At 39.0% G+C, this 17,976-nt stretch overlaps 2 protein-coding genes across 4 annotated transcripts in view; one reads left to right on the plus strand and one right to left on the minus strand.

Annotated features, from left to right (window-relative positions):
- Positions 1-580, minus strand: part of adam19a (ADAM metallopeptidase domain 19a) — a 76,180-nt gene extending 75,600 nt beyond the window's left edge. The window contains exon 1 of the mRNA XM_058395319.1: positions 205-580. Coding sequence (XP_058251302.1) covers positions 205-328 — 124 coding nt within the window. The 5' untranslated portion in view covers positions 329-580. The remainder of the gene's footprint in view (positions 1-204) is intronic.
- A 4,249-nt stretch (positions 581-4,829) lies between these two features.
- Positions 4,830-17,976, plus strand: part of rwdd (RWD domain containing 4) — a 269,519-nt gene continuing 256,372 nt past the window's right edge. Inside the window, exons 1-7 of one of the 3 annotated variants that reach the window (XM_058394285.1) lie at positions 4,830-5,034; positions 10,068-10,148; positions 11,792-11,901; positions 12,114-12,264; positions 12,363-12,471; positions 13,836-13,885; positions 14,010-14,777. In XM_058394285.1, coding sequence (XP_058250268.1) covers positions 5,011-5,034; positions 10,068-10,148; positions 11,792-11,901; positions 12,114-12,264; positions 12,363-12,471; positions 13,836-13,885; positions 14,010-14,027 — 543 coding nt within the window. In that variant the 5' untranslated portion in view covers positions 4,830-5,010 and the 3' untranslated portion in view covers positions 14,028-14,777. Of the gene's footprint in view, positions 5,035-10,067; positions 10,149-11,791; positions 11,902-12,113; positions 12,265-12,362; positions 12,472-13,835; positions 13,886-14,009; positions 14,778-17,976 lie in introns of those variants that run through there. The other 2 variants (XM_058394283.1, XM_058394284.1) reach the window with 2 other exon arrangements.

A 17,976-nucleotide genomic window follows, 5' to 3' on the forward strand; every position in this document is an offset into this window, starting at 1 on the left:
CTTTTATGGCCAAGGGAAGGAGAGGAGCTTGTTATATCCGTGTAAACACAATATTTACTAAACACCCATCTCCCCAAAGTGTACTGAGAACAGCTGCCGGTTATTCCCCATAAAAAAACTTCATAATCCGGCGCGCAACTGGTAGCCGTGAACTTTCCCAGTAGCGGAGCAGTTTAAGCAAAGCGATCACGGACTTTTTCTTACCTCTTTCCCCGAGATTAGCGTCCACTGTTCCCAATAAACCGCTCAGGAGGACAAAAGACCAGACGACAAGCGCGTTTTGTGCCGAGAGGACATGTCGCTTTTTCTGCCTGTGTTTGGTATACATGCCTGATCCGTTATCCGTTTAGTGGACCGCTCCTCTCTCTTCTCTTCTCTTCTCTTCTCTCTTCTCTCTTCTCTTCTCTTCTCTTCTCTTCTCTCCTCTCTCTCTCTCTCTCTCTCAGCCCTGGTGGTGTGAGAGAAAACGAGAAATGGATCTAATGTAGAGCGCCAAGAGGAGAGAAAGCCATTCCGGGTAGAGGTTTAACGCACACGCGTGAGTGGAGACTGGCGTGTAACCCCGCAGAGCAGAGCGCGTCACCCGCCTCAAACACACACACACACACACACACACACACACACACACACACACTCTCACTCTCTCTCTCTCTCTCTCTCTCTCTCTCTCTCTCTCTCTCTCTCTCTCTCTCTCTCTCAGCCTGTAACTTTTTTTTCGTAAACTGAGTCAGAACAATGCAATCTGCTCTCCATGCTTCTCCAATAGGGCTAGAAGAAACCCTGGGCTTTATAAAGCATAGGGTCTGTGATTTCTAAACTAGTCTGTGATTTACACTAGTGAGAATCTCAACTTTGCACTTGGCTATCAGAGATATTATACACCCTTTACTAAAGAGTTTCTATAGTTTGAGTGGACACTTGAATTGAATGGGTTTTTATCAAACCTTGATTCAATCAAAATCATGTAGGCCTATAAATAAAATAACATGGAATATTTCTTGGAATTATTTCTGTGTACAATGTAATTTGGTGGGACTGTCACAAGCAGCATCACGTGTTGTGATACATAATGTAAATAACGTGATAAAATGAATACAAATGTATTTTGTGCAAGGTTTAAGAATAAATTACCAAAAGTTTTAGCATGTGCATGTTTAAATGCTGTTCTTAATATGTAAATAGCTGGGTTATGTTTAAAATATAAATCTGTGATGAGAGCTAAAGAGGTCCATGTACTATTTTTATTTATTTTAAAAGTTTAAATTGTTTATCTAAAGGTTCACCTGTATGTATTTTTTTTGTTATTCCCCTCAGTAGTTCATCTGCATCCCCCAAGGGGGACACACTACACAGTATAAATACCACTGGTGTGGTTAAAATGCCACGTGGTGTTCTATGATGGTTAAATTTGTAATGCACATAGTTTCCATAAAACAGCGGTTCTCAGATTTTTTGCAGTGGAGCACTCATTTTAAATTCCATGAACCACTTCAGTACAGATTCACATTAGCCAAATATTAGACTCATGGTTTAAAATATGTCCAGTCAGAATTAGTCAGAAGGTTATTTTTGGACGCAGTTAGGTTTGAATTCAATTCAAGAATCCAGTCAAAACAAAGGCTTTGAGTTACTGATCAGAAGGTCAGAAGTTCAAGCCCCAGCACTGCCAAGCTGCCACTCCTGGACCTTTGAGAAAGTTCCTTAACCCTCTCTGCTCCAAAGGAGTCATATCATAGCTGACCCTGCTTTCTGACCCCAACTTCCTAAAAAACTGTGATATGCAGTGAAAAAGATTGTCAGTGTACGGTAATGTATAGAATAAAGGCTTTTTTTAAATGTAAAACTGGGATAAAAAATAAATACAATGCATTTGATAAAGTTAAGTTGCATGCTATGAAAGTATAATTATAAGAGTAGTATATAGTAGTATACCATAGTTACCAACATACCACGATAAAGTCATGGTAATATAATAGATTAGAATTTTACCAGAAGATAAAAGAAGACCAGAATACCGACTGGATAATTACTTGTCTATTCTCTTGTGAATAAAAATGTGTTAAACAAATGATATTAGACCAAGTTAAGATTAGATCATGGATGCATATCTGGTCTGCGCTACATCTTTTTGAGACCAGATAAAATGTTTGAGAACAATGTGCCAGCAGGGCACAACTCAAATCCATTGAATTGTGTCCTACTGGCAAACCACATATAATGTCAGTGTTCTATTGAGTCAAGTCATTTTTATTATATAACATATACGGTGCAGTGAAATACCTTTCCTCCTCATTACACCAGAATATATAGAACAATACAGAGTGCAAATAGCACACAGCAGAGAGCAATGTGTGAAACCAGAATTTCAGCTGAATGATAAGTACAGAAAGGATTCCACAGTAAATACACAGAACAGTAATTCTACAGTGTAAATTAATGTGCTGAACAAAAGGAAGACATAAGATTACTTCTTCTTTATGCGATTCTCACACTTTCACTTGTTATGTGAGGTTGTGTAGGAAAAAAATAATACCCACATATGGGAGCAGGCTGTGGAAGAACCAATCATTTTAATTTAAAGCGACCATTAGCCATCGCTGTTCTGCCTTGTCCATGGTGGAATATCTCATCTGAATGCATTAAATGTAGAGCCGTATATGATCTTGTTTTAGATTTGTACAAGGTGTGGTATTGTATTATAATTTTAAATCAAAAAAACATTTCATACCCAAGCCAAACACTTCGGAAGGTGTGCAAGCTACCCTTTTTATGCTGATCAATTCGCCTAATCAAATCCAATAAATATCAAGAGAGCTGGCCTATTTTAGATCATTAGTGAACGAGCAGCGTGTGATAATGCCTCATTTATCATAAACATAGGTAAGCAAAGCAGCCATCATTGATCTTGGTTTCCAAGAGTTACATATATAAAAGCCATTAGCCTGTACGATGGGCTGGTTTAAGCCTCGGTGAAGTTAAGGTAAATAGGCTGGAAACTGGATTAGCAAATCAAAGCAGCAGTTTATGTTGCATTAGTGCTGTCAGCCTCATGCAGTAGGAAACCTCTGATCTCAGCTTTACACACATTAGGTTAGATTAGACTCTAATACTGGACTATACAAGGATCCTAAATCGAGATATACCTCCAGAGATGTCTTAAAAGTTCACAGTTCTCTATACAAATGTTCCAGACAAACATATACTATTGGCTTTTATGATTAAAATCATTCAGTGTAATCGGCTAGTTACAAGGGTCAAGATTATTCTGTTTTATACAGTATACAACTTACAGTGAAATGCAAATCTGACCTACCAATGCTTACTGCGCATATAACTAAATATAAGAAAAGAATAAGAAATTATAATAAAAACAGAAATAAGAGAAAATACTACATGTAATTCAACTGCATATTTTCTATGTCGCTGTATAAAATATGGAGTTGTGTTGCATGTGGTAACCTTACAAAGTGCAGTGTGTGTGAAGCGTAATGAAATCCTAAGAGATCTGTATGGTGAACATGTCTGTGTTGAGAAGTCTGATGGCCTGATGGAAGAAGCTTTTATCCATCAGACCACTGTAACCATAAAAACATTGTTTCAGACACGTGTATTGAGCATTTCATTGCTTCACTGTATGAAACTCTAAAACTATAGTTTACCAGGCTGTAGTTGTGTAAACATAGTAAGGACTTGGACGTGGACTTATGTATGACTCCTAGTCCTCTATGACTTATGTAGTATATTGAAAGGTATGAAACAGTTCCAGGAACAGAATATTCATTAAGGACCTTTACTTGGTAAACAAAATATTCAAACCTAATAGGTTTAAATCTGAACATGGGTTCAGTTCATGTTTTTTTCAGCTCATTGCCACTGCATACATAATTATTGTTATGCCCGTTGCTGTTTATGTGTTTCACCATTGCAAATGAGAAATTTTTCAGTGGTTACTCAGTGGTTAGTGTTCTAGGCTGTTGACAAGAAGGTCCTGAGTTCAGCTCTTAAGCACCGTCAAACTGTCACTGTGTCACTTTGCCCTCTGCTGCTCCAGGGTTGCTGTTACCTGGCTTTCTGATGCCAGCTCCCTAACAAGCATGAATATGTACAAGATTTCACCGTAATATACTTGTATACATGATGATAAAGGCTCTCTTTCTTTTCTCTTTGGTCCCTAAAGTACAGTTGAATTCCATCTATTGGACATTTTATTTTGCTTCAGCAGCACTTTTCATCTAAACCTGATGATGGACTCTTGTCTGAAATGTCACAGGTTCTCTGGAGGATTGTGCTATTATAGCTGCTTTCACTTGTGGAAGACTCATGAATCAAGAATAAGTGATTTCCAAACAAACACAGATTACAAAATGAAATACTGTTTCCAACACATAAGCATTTTTTTCCCCATAAAAAGTCAAAGCTGCGTGTGAAAATCTTTTTAACTGGCCTTGGGTGACATCTAGTGAGTATTCAAAACTATTACACACGTCTCAGGGTTCGATTATTAATTCATCTCCAGTTATTACTTTCAGGATTGTGATGGATCCGGAGCTTATACACTGGGAACACTGGGAGTGAAGCGGGATGGGATGACATGATTCCACAAATGTGTGTGTGTGTGTGTGTGTGATCAGGCATAACATTATGAGCACTGACAGGTGAAGTGAATACATGTCACATTATGAATTTAATTGTTTTATTATTTATACCATTTGCATATTTATTTATGTCTTTACTTAATTCAGGATAATATTCTATTGAATACTGTATGGTGTGTTAATTCTCCAGGCCGCTAGGGGGAAGTAATCAGTCTTTGTGCGCTGTTTTACTGACAGTCTCTAACTCTGTGGTGCTGCGGCCGGAGTAAAGCCTGCAAGCTCAGGAAGCAGTTGAGCAGCATGAGTGTTTCAATCTGGTTTTATAAAACGTGCTGCAGGTATAGATGATCTAAACTGATTATTAGGTTTAATATTTCGATTGAAGCGAGTAGACTGACAAAGTGATCAATCAAACATGACTGCCAACGAGGAGCAGGAGGTAAGCGAGTGTGTTAGCATTGTGGCTAACAGGTTAATGCTAACTACAGGCGCACAAGTCTAAATAAACCTGTGTAAAGTGTACTAGTGTGTAGTGTACTGGAGTGTAGTGTACTAGTGTGTAGTGTACTGGAGTGTAGTGTACTAGTGTGTAGTGTACTGGAGTGTAGTGTACTAGTGTGTAGTGTACTGGAGTGTAGTGTACTAGTGTGTAGTGTACTGGAGTGTAGTGTACTAGTGTGTAGTGTACTGTAGTGGAGTGTAGTGTAGTGTAGTGTACTGTAATGTACTTGAGTGTAGTGTACTAGAGTGTACTGTAGTGTACTGTACTGGAGTGTAGTGTACTGTACTGGAGTGGAGTGTGCTGGAGTGTACTAGAGTGTAGTGTACTAGAGTGTACTGTAGTGTACTGTACTGGAGTGTAGTGTACTTGAGTGTAGTGTACTGTACTGGAGTGGAGTGTGCTGGAGTGTACTAGAGTGTAGTGTACTAGAGTGTACTGTAGTGTACTGTACTGGAGTGTAGTGTACTTGAGTGTAGTGTACTGTACTGGAGTGGAGTGTGCTGGAGTGTACTAGAGTGTAGTGTACTGGAGTGTACTGTACTGTACTGTACTAGAGTGTAGTGTACTGGAGTGTAGTGTACTGTACTGGAGTGGAGTGTGCTGGAGTGTACTAGAGTGTAGTGTACTGGAGTGTACTGGAGTGTACTGTACTGTACTAGAGTGTAGTGTACTGGAGTGTACTGTACTGGAGTGTAGTGTACTGGAGTGGAGTGTAGTGTACTGTACTGGAGTGGAGTGTGCTGGAGTGTACTAGAGTGTAGTGTACTGGAGTGTACTGGAGTGTACTGTACTGGAGTGTAGTGTACTGGAGTGGAGTGTAGTGTACTGTACTGGAGTGGAGTGTGCTGGAGTGTACTAGAGTGTAGTGTACTGGAGTGTACTGTACTGGAGTGTACTGGAGTGTAGTGTACTTGAGTGTACTGTACTGGAGTGGAGTGTGCTGGAGTGTACTAGAGTGTAGTGTACTGGAATGTACTGTACTGTACTGGAGTGTACTAGAGTGTAGTGTACTGGAGTGTACTGTAGTGTAGTGTACTGTACTGGAGTGTAGTGTACTGTACTGGAGTGTAGTGTACTGTACTGGAGTGTAGTGTACTTGAGTGTAGTGTATTGTACTGGAGTGGAGTGTGCTGGAGTGTACTAGAGTGTAGTGTACTGGAGTGTACTGTAGTGTACTGGAGTGGAGTGGAGTGTACTGTACTGGAGTGGAGTGTGCTGGAGTGTACTAGAGTGTAGTGTACTGGAGTGTACTGTACTGGAGTGGAGTATGCTGGAGTGTACTAGAGTGTAGTGTACTGGAGTGGAGTGTGCTGGAGTGTACTGGAGTGTACTGTACTGGAGTGTACTAGAGTGTAGTGTACTGTACTGGAGTGGAGTGTGCTGGAGTGTACTAGAGTGTACTGTAGTGTACTGTAGTGTAGTGTACTGTACTGTAGTGTACTGGAGTGTAGTGTACTGGAGTGTACTGTACTGGAGTGTAGTGTACTGGAGTGTAGTGTAGTGTACTGGAGTGTAGTGCAGTGTAGTGTACTGGAGTGTAGTGTAGTGTAGTGTACTGTAGTTTAGTGTAGTGTACTGGAGTGTAGTGTACTGGAGTGTAGTGTACTGGAGTGTAGTGTAGTGTACTGGAGTGTAGTGTACTAGAGTGTAGTGTACTGGAGTGTAGTGTACTGTAGTGTAGTGTAGTGCAGTGTAGTGTACTGGAGTGTAGTGTAGTGTACTGGAGTGTAGTGTAGTGTACTGTAGTTTAGTGTAGTGTAGTGTACTGTAGTTTAGTGTAGTGTACTGTAGTTTAGTGTAGTGTAGTGTACTAGAGTGTAGTGTACTAGAGTGTAGTGTACTTGAGTGTAGTGTACTTGAGTGTACTGTACTGGAATGTAGTGTACTGTACTGTACTGTAGTGTAGTGCAGTGTACTGTACTGTAGTGCAGTGTACTGTACTGTAGTGCAGTGTACTGTACTGGAGTGTAGTGTACTGTACTGTAGTTTAGTGTAGTGTACTGTAGTGTAGTGTAGTGTACTGTAGTGTAGTGTACTGTAATTTAGTGTAGTGTACTGTAGTGTAGTGTACTGTAATTTAGTGTAGTGTACTGTAATTTAGTGTAGTGTACTGTAGTGTAGTGTACTGTAATTTAGTGTAGTGTACTGTAGTGTAGTGTACTGTAATTTAGTGTAGTGTACTGTAGTGTAGTGTACTGTAGTGTAGTGTACTGTAATTTAGTGTAGTGTACTGTAGTGTAGTGTACTGTAATTTAGTGTAGTGTACTGTAGTGTAGTGTACTGTAATTTAGTGTAGTGTACTGTAGTGTAGTGTACTGTAATTTAGTGTAGTGTACTGTAGTGTAGTGTACTGTAATTTAGTGTAGTGTACTGTAATTTAGTGTAGTGTACTGTAGTGTAGTGTAGTGTAGTGTACTGTAATTTAGTGTAGTGTACTGTAGTGTACTGTAATTTAGTGTAGTGTACTGTAGTGTAGTGTACTGTAGTGTACTGTAATTTAGTGTAGTGTACTGTAGTGTAGTGTACTGTAATTTAGTGTAGTGTACTGTAGTGTAGTGTACTGTAATTTAGTGTAGTGTACTGTAATTTAGTGTAGTGTACTGTAGTTTAGTGTAGTGTACTGTACTGTAGTGTAGTGTAGTGTACTGTAGTTTAGTGTAGTGTAGTTTAGTGTAGTGTACTGTAGTGTAGTGTACTGTAGTGTGTAGTGTAGTGTACTGTAGTGTGTAGTGTAGTTTAGTGTAGTGTACTGTAGTTTAGTGTAGTGTACTGTAGTGTACTGTAGTTTAGTGTAGTGTACTGTAGTGTACTGTAGTTTAGTGTAGTGTACTGTAGTTTAGTGTAGTGTACTGTAGTGTAGTGTACTGTAGTGTAGTGTACTGTAGTGTACTGTAGTTTAGTGTAGTGTACTGTAGTGTAGTGTAGTGTACTGTAGTTTAGTGTAGTGTACTGTAGTGTACTGTAGTTTAGTGTAGTGTAGTGTACTGTAGTGTAGTGTAGTGTACTGTAGTTTAGTGTAGTGTAGTGTAGTGTAGTGTACTGTAGTGTAGTGTAGTGTACTGTAGTGTAGTGTACTGTAGTGTAGTGTAGTGTACTGTAGTTTAGTGTAGTGTACTGTAGTTTAGTGTAGTGTACTGTAGTGTAGTGTAGTGTACTGTAGTTTAGTGTAGTGTACTGTAGTTTAGTGTAGTGTACTGTAGTGTAGTGTAGTGTACTGTAGTGTAGTGTAGTGTAGTGTACTGTAGTGTAGTGTAGTGTAGTGTACTGTAGTTTAGTGTAGTGTACTGTAGTTTAGTGTAGTGTACTGTAGTTTAGTGTAGTGTATTGTAGTGTACTGTAGTTTAGTTTAGTGTAATGTACTGTAGTTTAGTGTACTGTAGTGTGTAGTGTACTGTAGTGTAGTATAGTGTAGTGTGTACTGTAGTGTAGTGTACTTTAGTGTTGTGTACTGTAGTGTAGTGTAGTGTATTGTACTGTAGTGTAGTGTAGTGTACTGTAGTTTAGTGTAGTGTACTGTGTAGTGTAGTGTACTGTAGTTTAGTGTAGTGTACTGTAGTTTAGTGTAGTGTATTGTAGTGTACTGTAGTTTAGTATAGTGTACTGTCGTTTAGTGTACTGTAATTTAGTGTAGTGTAGTGTGCTGTAGTTTAGTTTAGTGTAATGTACTGTAGTTTAGTGTACTGTAGTTTAGTGTAGTGTACTGTAGTTTAGTGTAGTGTAGTGTGCTGTAGTTTAGTGTAGTGTACTGTAGTTTAGTGTAGTGTACTGTAATTTAGTGTAGTGTACTGTAGTTTAGTGTAGTGTACTGTAATTTAGTGTAGTGTACTGTAGTTTAGTGTAGTGTATTGTAGTGTACTGTAGTTTAGTATAGTGTACTGTAGTTTAGTATAGTGTACTGTCGTTTAGTGTACTGTAATTTAGTGTAGTGTAGTGTGCTGTAGTTTAGTTTAGTGTAATGTACTGTAGTTTAGTGTACTGTAGTTTAGTGTAGTGTACTGTAGTTTAGTGTAGTGTAGTGTGCTGTAGTTTAGTGTAGTGTAGTGTACTGTAGTGTAGTGTACTGTAGTTTAGTGTAGTGTAGTGTACTGTAGTGTAGTGTACTGTAGTGTAGTGTACTGTAGTTTAGTGTAGTGTAGTGTGCTGTAGTTTAGTGTAGTGTACTGTAGTGTAGTGTACTGTAGTGTAGTGTAGTGTACTGTAGTTTAGTGTAGTGTAGTGTACTGTAGTGTACTGTAGTGTAGTGTACTGTAGTGTAGTGTACTGTAGTGTAGTGTAGTGTACTGTAGTGTACTGTAGTGTAGTTTAGTGTACTGTAGTGTAGTGTAGTGTAGTGTACTGTAGTTTAGTGTAGTGTAGTGTAGTGTACTGTAGTGTAGTGTACTGTAGTTTAGTGTAGTGTAGTGTACTGTAGTGTAGTGTACTGTAGTGTAGTGTACTGTAGTTTAGTGTAGTGTAGTGTAGTGTAGTGTACTGTAGTGTAGTTTAGTGTAGTGTAGTGTACTGTAGTGTAGTGTAGTGTACTGTAGTGTACTGTAGTGTAGTGTACTGTAGTGTAGTTTAGTGTACTGTAGTGTAGTGTAGTGTAGTGTACTGTAGTTTAGTGTAGTGTAGTGTACTGTAGTGTAGTGTAGTGTACTGTAGTTTAGTGTAGTGTACTGTAGTTTAGTGTAGTGTAGTGTACTGTAGTTTAGTGTAGTCCAATATTTCAGACTGAGACGAAACATGCTGCTTGTTCCATTATATCAGGGATGACCAGTATTATATGAAAATGGCCGGCATGGAAGCAGGTTCTGTTCCAAATTAATTAATGAATTATCAGAACCAAGTAAACAGGTGGAATCGGGCATGGGTCAGAAACATTGAAATGAAACTTAACTGGTGTGATGTGTTGAAGGACTGATGTGTAAGGGCCCCAGCGACTGATTATTAAATGTTTGTGTCTCATTGATGTTTGCTTGCTTTTCTTGCAGATGGAGTTAGAAGCTCTGCGCTCAATTTACGAAGGAGATGATTGCTTCAAAGAGCTGAGTCCCGTCTCCTTCCAGTTTAGGGTAAATATATATCCTATATTAGTGTTATAGTGTAAAACTGGAGGCACTGTTGCTCCATGTAACTTAATGCAACAAATTACTTTGATTATATAGCGGAAAAGGGACGGGGCTACCATGCGCTGATGCTGGATAAGAAATTTTTTAAAGTGTACATCTTATAAGTGTCTTTTAAATTAGTTGTGCGATTTATTTTTCGCCATTAATAAAATTCCCTGTGTTCTGCTAAAGCCATTGTCTTTGCATTCCGTAAGTTGAGTTCATTCACCATCAAGTGGGAAACGGCTCATACATCAAGTTAGTAATAAATCTGAGATGATACTACCCTTCTAAAATTCATACACTAGAGGGTAGAGTACATAGTATGTAGTACATCATCTGGGATGTGTGATTGGATTAGAAATCAGTAATAACATGTAGTAGATGCGATACAGCATATTGCACTGCAAACATACTAATACATACACTACATAAAGATCAATGTAGTGAACTAGTGTGCCTTCTTTATGTGAAGGTTCAATTCAAAATTTCACTTATTGCTGTGGGTGCATTTCAATCATCTTCCTAGTTCAGCAGTCAGGGGACTGATCAGAGTCGGCCATTTTAAGGGCGCTCTCTCTCTCTCTCTCTCTCTCTCTCTCTCTCTCTCTCTCTCTCGCTCTCTCAAAATCCTACCAGTCTACTGGAACATTCATTCCTTAATAAAATAATCCAGAATGCATCGAAAAAACCAAGGTGTATTGATGTTCCCATATTGGAAATAACTTCATATATGAGCATAAAAAAACTAATAAATGAACTTCATAGATTTACTCTAGATTTTGAACTTGATTTGATGTTCTATATATATATATGGTTTGTTTGAGTTTAAAATCCACTATGATCCTGTGTCAGAAATGATATTTCAGAATGTCAAACCTATCAGTCCTAACAGTTGTAGATAAATGGCAGTGGTGGCGTTTTATAACTCAAGTATGTGGTCATGTTGGTGGATATTGTAATCCGTGTGTCAGGATCCTTACCAGAACCCCATGTTGTGTACACGATATACTGATTCACCACCTTCTACTGTTGAACTGCAGAAAACACACCTTTTCTCTGCTTTACCCTGTGCTGGTTCCCCTTCCTTTTGTTGTTCACATAAAGCGTGATTCATGGCATGTAACATAGGAAGAAATTCTGCTGTAATGAATACGCTTAGCTTATAAACTCTTCTGCAGTTTCATTGCCAAAGTCTCCAGTAAGTGTGTTTGTTCTGTATTGTGTCTGAGATTATAGGGCCATGCTGTTCTAGGAAAATAATCAACATCATAATGGGGTGGTGTGATGCAGCCTCACACAATGCGGATTATTTTCCTACGACAGAACATTCTATATTTTATCTTCTATTACCATGTTTTCTGTAGTTCTGGATAACGTTGTGGAACATCTGTAATTTCTCTTGTTATTGCTCGTGTTATAACAGGTATAAAAGCAGTCATTACTTCACCTGCCTGATTTTTTTTTCTCTCTTTTAATGGAGTCTGAGCTCTTCTTTTCTATTAAATAACTCAAAAACATACAAAAATCGGACCGTCTGTATAAGCTATAACGCTGCTGTATATTGTGAATTGCTGTACGATATCTCTGCACCTGATTTTCTGCAGATAGGAGACCTGAATGAGCCTAAATCATTCCTGCTGGATGTCTCCTGGCCCGAGACGTATCCAGAAACTGCACCTCATGTATCCTTAGATGCCTTTTTCAACAACAGAATGTAAGTTAAGCGCACCAGATACGCCAGACGGCTACAATTATCTTTTGTTGTATCGATTTTTCACGTGTGAAGCTCGCACTTTTTCTGTGGGAACTAAAGCCTAAAGGCACAATGCAAAGCATGTGAACCTTTTTAACCAGAGGCTACACATGCAGAGAATACAGAGCGAGTTGTTCTCAGTCTCAGACATCTGATCTTTTGTTGAATTTTAGCTCTCCAGAGACTAAGCAGTTAATCATGTCCAAGCTGCACGAGCAGGTGGAGGCGAACCTGGGCGGTGCCATGATGTACACTCTGTTTGAGTGGGCCAAAGAGAACCAGGAGATGCTGATGGAGAATCACCAGCCTGTAGTGTCTGCTGTGGTCAGTGCAACTACACTCCTGCTGTCCAACATGACGTTGTGTGTTAGTGATGCTGAGCCTTTTAATTGAAAATTAAAGTCTTTGTCTATTTCATTTAGACCCTGACTTCTACCAGCGACGCGAACAGTCCAATCTGCGTCAGTAAGAAAAAGGAGAAGAAAGAACAGCTCACGAAAGCACAGAAAAGGAAAATGATAGGACGAACAGGTAAGCCTTTATTTCCCAGATCCACAAAAAAAAACTCTCTGCTTCAGCTGGTGGGTGCAAATGATGGCATGAGCAGTACTACAGGCCCGAAGTTTGCATACACCCGAGACTTTCAAACTCGATTTTTCACAATTCTACTTTTTATGCTACTTGTTCACTTTAGAAGTTATTTTCAAACAGTTTAGAGACAGACTTATTTAACTTATGTAACTTATGTGGTTTACTATATAAGAACCCCAGCACGAGAGCAGATGAACTGGTGAAGGATTTGGTATCGTTAAGTATTACAGTACTTTCCCCAACCACAATGTGAAATTACAATAAAAAAAGTGACAATAAATCGGACAATTTTAAAGGGGAAGAAATGGAAAACGTAATAATAATAATAATCTGGTTGCAAAAGTATGTACAGTGAACCCTGGCATATGAATTTAATTTGTTCTGGAGGCGAGATCTTAAAGAAAAAAAATGATATTGCAAAACAAATTTTCCCTTAAGAAATTATGTAAATGCTGATAATCCGTTCCAGCCACCCAAAAATGTTACCAATTTACGAAGCGTATATTACGTATATAAACTGTATGGCTGATACAAAGAACTGACTCAAGCCAAGTATTCCATGTCCAGGTTCCTCACAGGAAGTCATGCCACCAAGCTTGTGCTAAAAATAGAACAGACCACCCAACACCACCGTGAAAAATCACGTAGCTTTTGACTGCGTATATATATATATATGTATATATATATATATATATATATATATATATATATATATATATATATATATATATATATATATATATATATATATATATATATATATATACTTCGAAGATAACGTTGATATCATGGTTAAACTCTTTCAAAACAGCTTTCGCTGACAAAAAAATATTTGTAAAATTCGTAAACTCTCTTCAGTTGACTTCGCTTGGCTTTCCACTGAAACAAACAAGTTTTGAATGGCTCCCGGACATATGCGCAACTTAGCCAGTGTTCCGTTCGGTTCTTTCATATGCTGAAAATGCTTGGTACACTGATGCAAATTTCTTGCAAAATTTCAATTCTTGAGGCGAAAATTCGTAAGGGAGGGCGTTTGTATGCCGAGGTTCCACTGTACACCCTTTTATAATTAAGGGTGTGACCGTGTTCAGAATAAATCAGTCATATTCATGTTCAAAAGTAATTCTCATACAGCTGTCTTCAATTAAATTATCTATTATTATCTTCTCGGTTTAATCCGACCGCTGAAGCCCCGGTCCACAAAGACCTTACATTCTATGCGCTAATTATGTCTTTCTTCACCATACTGTGGAAAATATGTATAATTCATATGTACTAATTTGAATTCATATTCTGTCTACCAGATAACAAAGGAGAACTGCCCAGAGGTTGGAACTGGGTTGATGTTATCAAGGTAATTTGATCACTGTAAACTAACATTACGAGGGACTTTTGAGTTGTGAAATCAAACTCTAACCTGCTGATGTGTTTTGTTTTCTCCTCTTCATATAATGCTGGTTTATTCCTCTTTCAAACAGCATGTGAGTATGCTTTAAACATTTTTTAAAAAAAACAAAACAAATATTTAGTAGTGTTGGTGTTTCTTTATGCTTTCACACCTTGGTTAACGGTCCAACATGTTTAATGACTAATCTCTGTGACAGCTGAGCAAAACAGGAGGAAAAGAAGACGGCTAAAGACACCGCTCCTGAACCTCATGTAATAAAGGAGGGACTGATGAACTGATGGAGAAGGAAAGTCTGCCGTGATTTGATTTTTAAAGGAAGTTGAAATGATTTGAATGAAGCCTCTGTTTTGTTTGGGATGCTGAGGTACATGGTATGAGCATAAAATTTCCTCTGGCAAAATAACACATACACGTAGATTCACAAAAGTGACCATAAACAACGAGCACATGCTGCGTAAACAACGAGGACGCAATTCAACGGCTCATAAAGTGTGTACTGAAAGCAGACTCGGCTCCCATGTCTTCGCATTACAGGGCTTTGTTGACATAGCCCCAGGTTACACCTCTACCAAGCAACTGATTGATTTGATCGAACACTCGGTGTAGAAAAAGGCGAGATGAAAATGGAGTGATGCGGTTTGATCAGGTGAACAGTTTGTATTTGTACCAGTTTTTAGCCTGTTTTTCTTGCTTTCTCCTTTCGGTTATTTATTGTGCATATTTTTTTGACACAATATAAAAATCTTATGGAAGGTTTAATACGTGTCTGTACTTATTTTATATATGAACAGAAAAGAGACCGATATCTTGTGTGTTTTAATAAAAAGGCAAGTTATGATGTTTTGATTTTGTTTATTTAATGTGTCCAATGTTTGTCATAGTATATGACAAATTGAAAAAAGTGTTTTTTAAATCAGCTTATTTTTTACATTTACAGTATTTCACATCCAGAATGATTCACAGCGTTTTGTAGTTTGTCAGAACATATCCTTACGCTAGAATGTTAGCAGGCCAGCATTTAAAGCATCACTGCAGTGATTTTCAACCACTGTGCCGTGAGAGACTGTCTGGTGTGCCATAGGAAATTATCCAATTACACTTAAATGGTCCAAAAATAAAAATTATTATTTAGTTATTATAAATAATTTGCCATTGTTGAACGCCTGTGCATGCAATGTAGTGACTGGCAGAGTTATGAAATACTCCTCCACATCAGTAGGTAATGCAATAATGACCTTGTTAATTCACAACAATTGCAACATTAACACCATTTTGGATGCCTGTGTGAACACACACTGGAGAAACAGGTAACTTTAATAGAAACCACAATAGTGAATAAGAGAGCCGAGGTTTCACATTGAGAGCGTATAAACAAATTGAGAGAGTACATTTTTCATTCTTTATAACTGTTCGACTACAGTGTTTCATTTTGTAAAATTTTTGGTTGGTGTTTGGTTGGTACACTATATTGCCAAAAGTATTCACTCACCCATCCAAATAATCATAATCAGGTGTTCCAATCACTTCCATGGCCACAGGTGTATAAAATCAAGCACCTAGGCATGCAGACTGTTTTTACAAACATTTGTGAAAGAATGGGTCACTCTCAGGAGCTCAGTGAATTCCAGCGTGGAACTGTGATAGGATGCCACCTGTGCAACAAATCCAGTCGTAAAATTTCCTCGCTCCTAAATATTCCACAGTCAACTGTCAGCTGTATTATAAGAACGTGGAAGTGTTTGGGAACGACAGCAACTCAGCCACGAAGTGGTAGGCCACGTAAACTGACGGAGCGGGGTCAGCGGATGCTGAGGCGCATAGTGCGAAGAGGTTGCCAACTTTCTGCAGAGTCAATCGCTACAGACCTCCAAACTTCATGTGGCCTTCAGATTAGCTCAAGAACAGTGCGCAGAGAGCTTCATGGAATGGGTTTCCATGGCCGAGCAGCTGCATCCAAGCCATACATCACCAAGTGCAATGCAAAGCGTCGGATGCAGTGGTGTAAAGCACGCTGCCACTGGACTCTAGAGCAGTGGAGACGCGTTCTCTGGACTGACGAATCGCGCTTCTCCATCTGGCAATCTGATGGACGAGTCTGGGTTTGGCGGTTGCCAGGAGAACGGTACTTGTCTGACTGCATTGTGCCAAGTGTAAAGTTTGGTGGAGGGGGGATTATGGTGTGGGGTTGTTTTTCAGGAGCTGGGCTTGGCCCCTTAGTTCCAGTGAAAGGAACTCTGAATGCTTCAGCATACCAAGACATTTTGGACAATTCCATGCTCCCAACTTTGTGGGAACAGTTTGGAGCTGGCCCCTTCCTCTTCCAACATGACTGTGCACCAGTGCACAAAGCAAGGTCCATAATGACATGGATGACAGAGTCTGGTGTGGATGAACGTGACTGGCCTGCACAGAGTCCTGACCTCAACCTGATAGAACACCTTTGGGATGAATTAGAGCGGAGACTGAGAGCCAGGCCTTCTCGTCCAACATCAGTGTGTGACCTCACAAATGCGCTTCTGGAAGAATGGTCAAAAATTCCCATAAACACACTCCTAAACCTTGTGGACAGCCTTCCCAGAAGAGTTGAAGCTGTTATAGCTGCAAAGGGTGGACCGACGTCATATTGAACCCTATGGATTAGGAATGGGATGTCACTTAAGTTCATATGCGAGTCAAGGCAGGTGAGCGAATACTTTTGGCAATATAGTGTATGTTCCATACCTCCTAAAAGACTGCATCACTAGGGGTGCACAGTCCCAGGACCTCACCCTCAGTGAGTACCTTTGGGATGAGGAAAATGCCTGTTCACAGCTATACAATTAGCCCTAATTTCCCAGTGCAATCATTTCTGCAGTTTTAATAGCAGCATCTGTACAATCATGTGATAATCCAATCAGGTCATGTAACATCAGTGCAATTCATATGGTCACTCATTGTGCAGATAAAAGGACAAGATATTCAGTTAATGTTCATATCAAACATCAGACTGGGGGTAAATGTGATCTCAGTGATGTTGACCCTACCATGGTTGTAGGTGCCAGATGGGCTTGATTGAGTACTTTAGAAAGATTTTCACACATAATTGTCTATAGAGAGTTTATAAAGAATTGTTGGGGGGGGGGCATCCAGTGAGGGCCAGTTTGGCAGAAAAAACTTATCTGAGACATGTGAGAAGAGAATCACCAAACTGGTTCCAGCTGATAGACAGGATACAGAAACTTGAATAAACATTTGGGTTTCCGTCAGGTTAACCTCCTTCTGCTCAAATTTAAAAAGAAAATAAATAAATAAAAAACTGCCCCTATGTGTATGAATGTAGATGTACATAGTGTCATGTGATGGCCCCATATGTGGTCTGTCCCTGACCCAGGCTTTCCAGGAAAGGCCCTGGAGCCACCCTGATCCGGAGGAAGTGCTTACGAAAGATGAAAGAATGAGTGGCTTGAAGATATTCCTGAGACAGGCTGTGTGTGTGTGTGTGTGCGCGTATTCCATAATACCAAATGCAAGAATAAGTATTATATGTATATATATGTATATGTGTGTATATATATATATATATATATATACACACATATACATATATATACATATACATATATATATATATATATATATATATATGTGTATATATGTATGTATGTATATGTATGTGTGTGTGTGTGCATGCGTCATGAAATTACGTCACAAATGTAATCAATTGTATCAGAGCACTTTTATTCACTCTGCCGTACGCTTATTCATGGATTCTCCTTTTCAGTTCAGGATGTTCTTGCTCCGTTTGAGATGTTACCGTCATCAACATCCATGATCATGTAACATGATAGTCGACTAGTTAGATGACATACCATGCAATTTGAGACACAGCCGAATTGTGTGGCGTGCGCGGTCGCAGAGTGCTTGCGTAAGAAGAAAAAAAGGGGGCGGGGCATCCAAGACCGTTGCCGTTTGAATTTTTCTATACGTATATTTCTATGTATAATTTTTTTTACTACTAAATAGCCACGTGTATTAGTGTATGAATATAGCGTGTGATA

The sequence above is a fragment of the Hemibagrus wyckioides genome, linkage group LG07, assembly GCF_019097595.1.
Source record: "Hemibagrus wyckioides isolate EC202008001 linkage group LG07, SWU_Hwy_1.0, whole genome shotgun sequence".
Classification (NCBI taxonomy): domain Eukaryota; kingdom Metazoa; phylum Chordata; class Actinopteri; order Siluriformes; family Bagridae; genus Hemibagrus; species Hemibagrus wyckioides.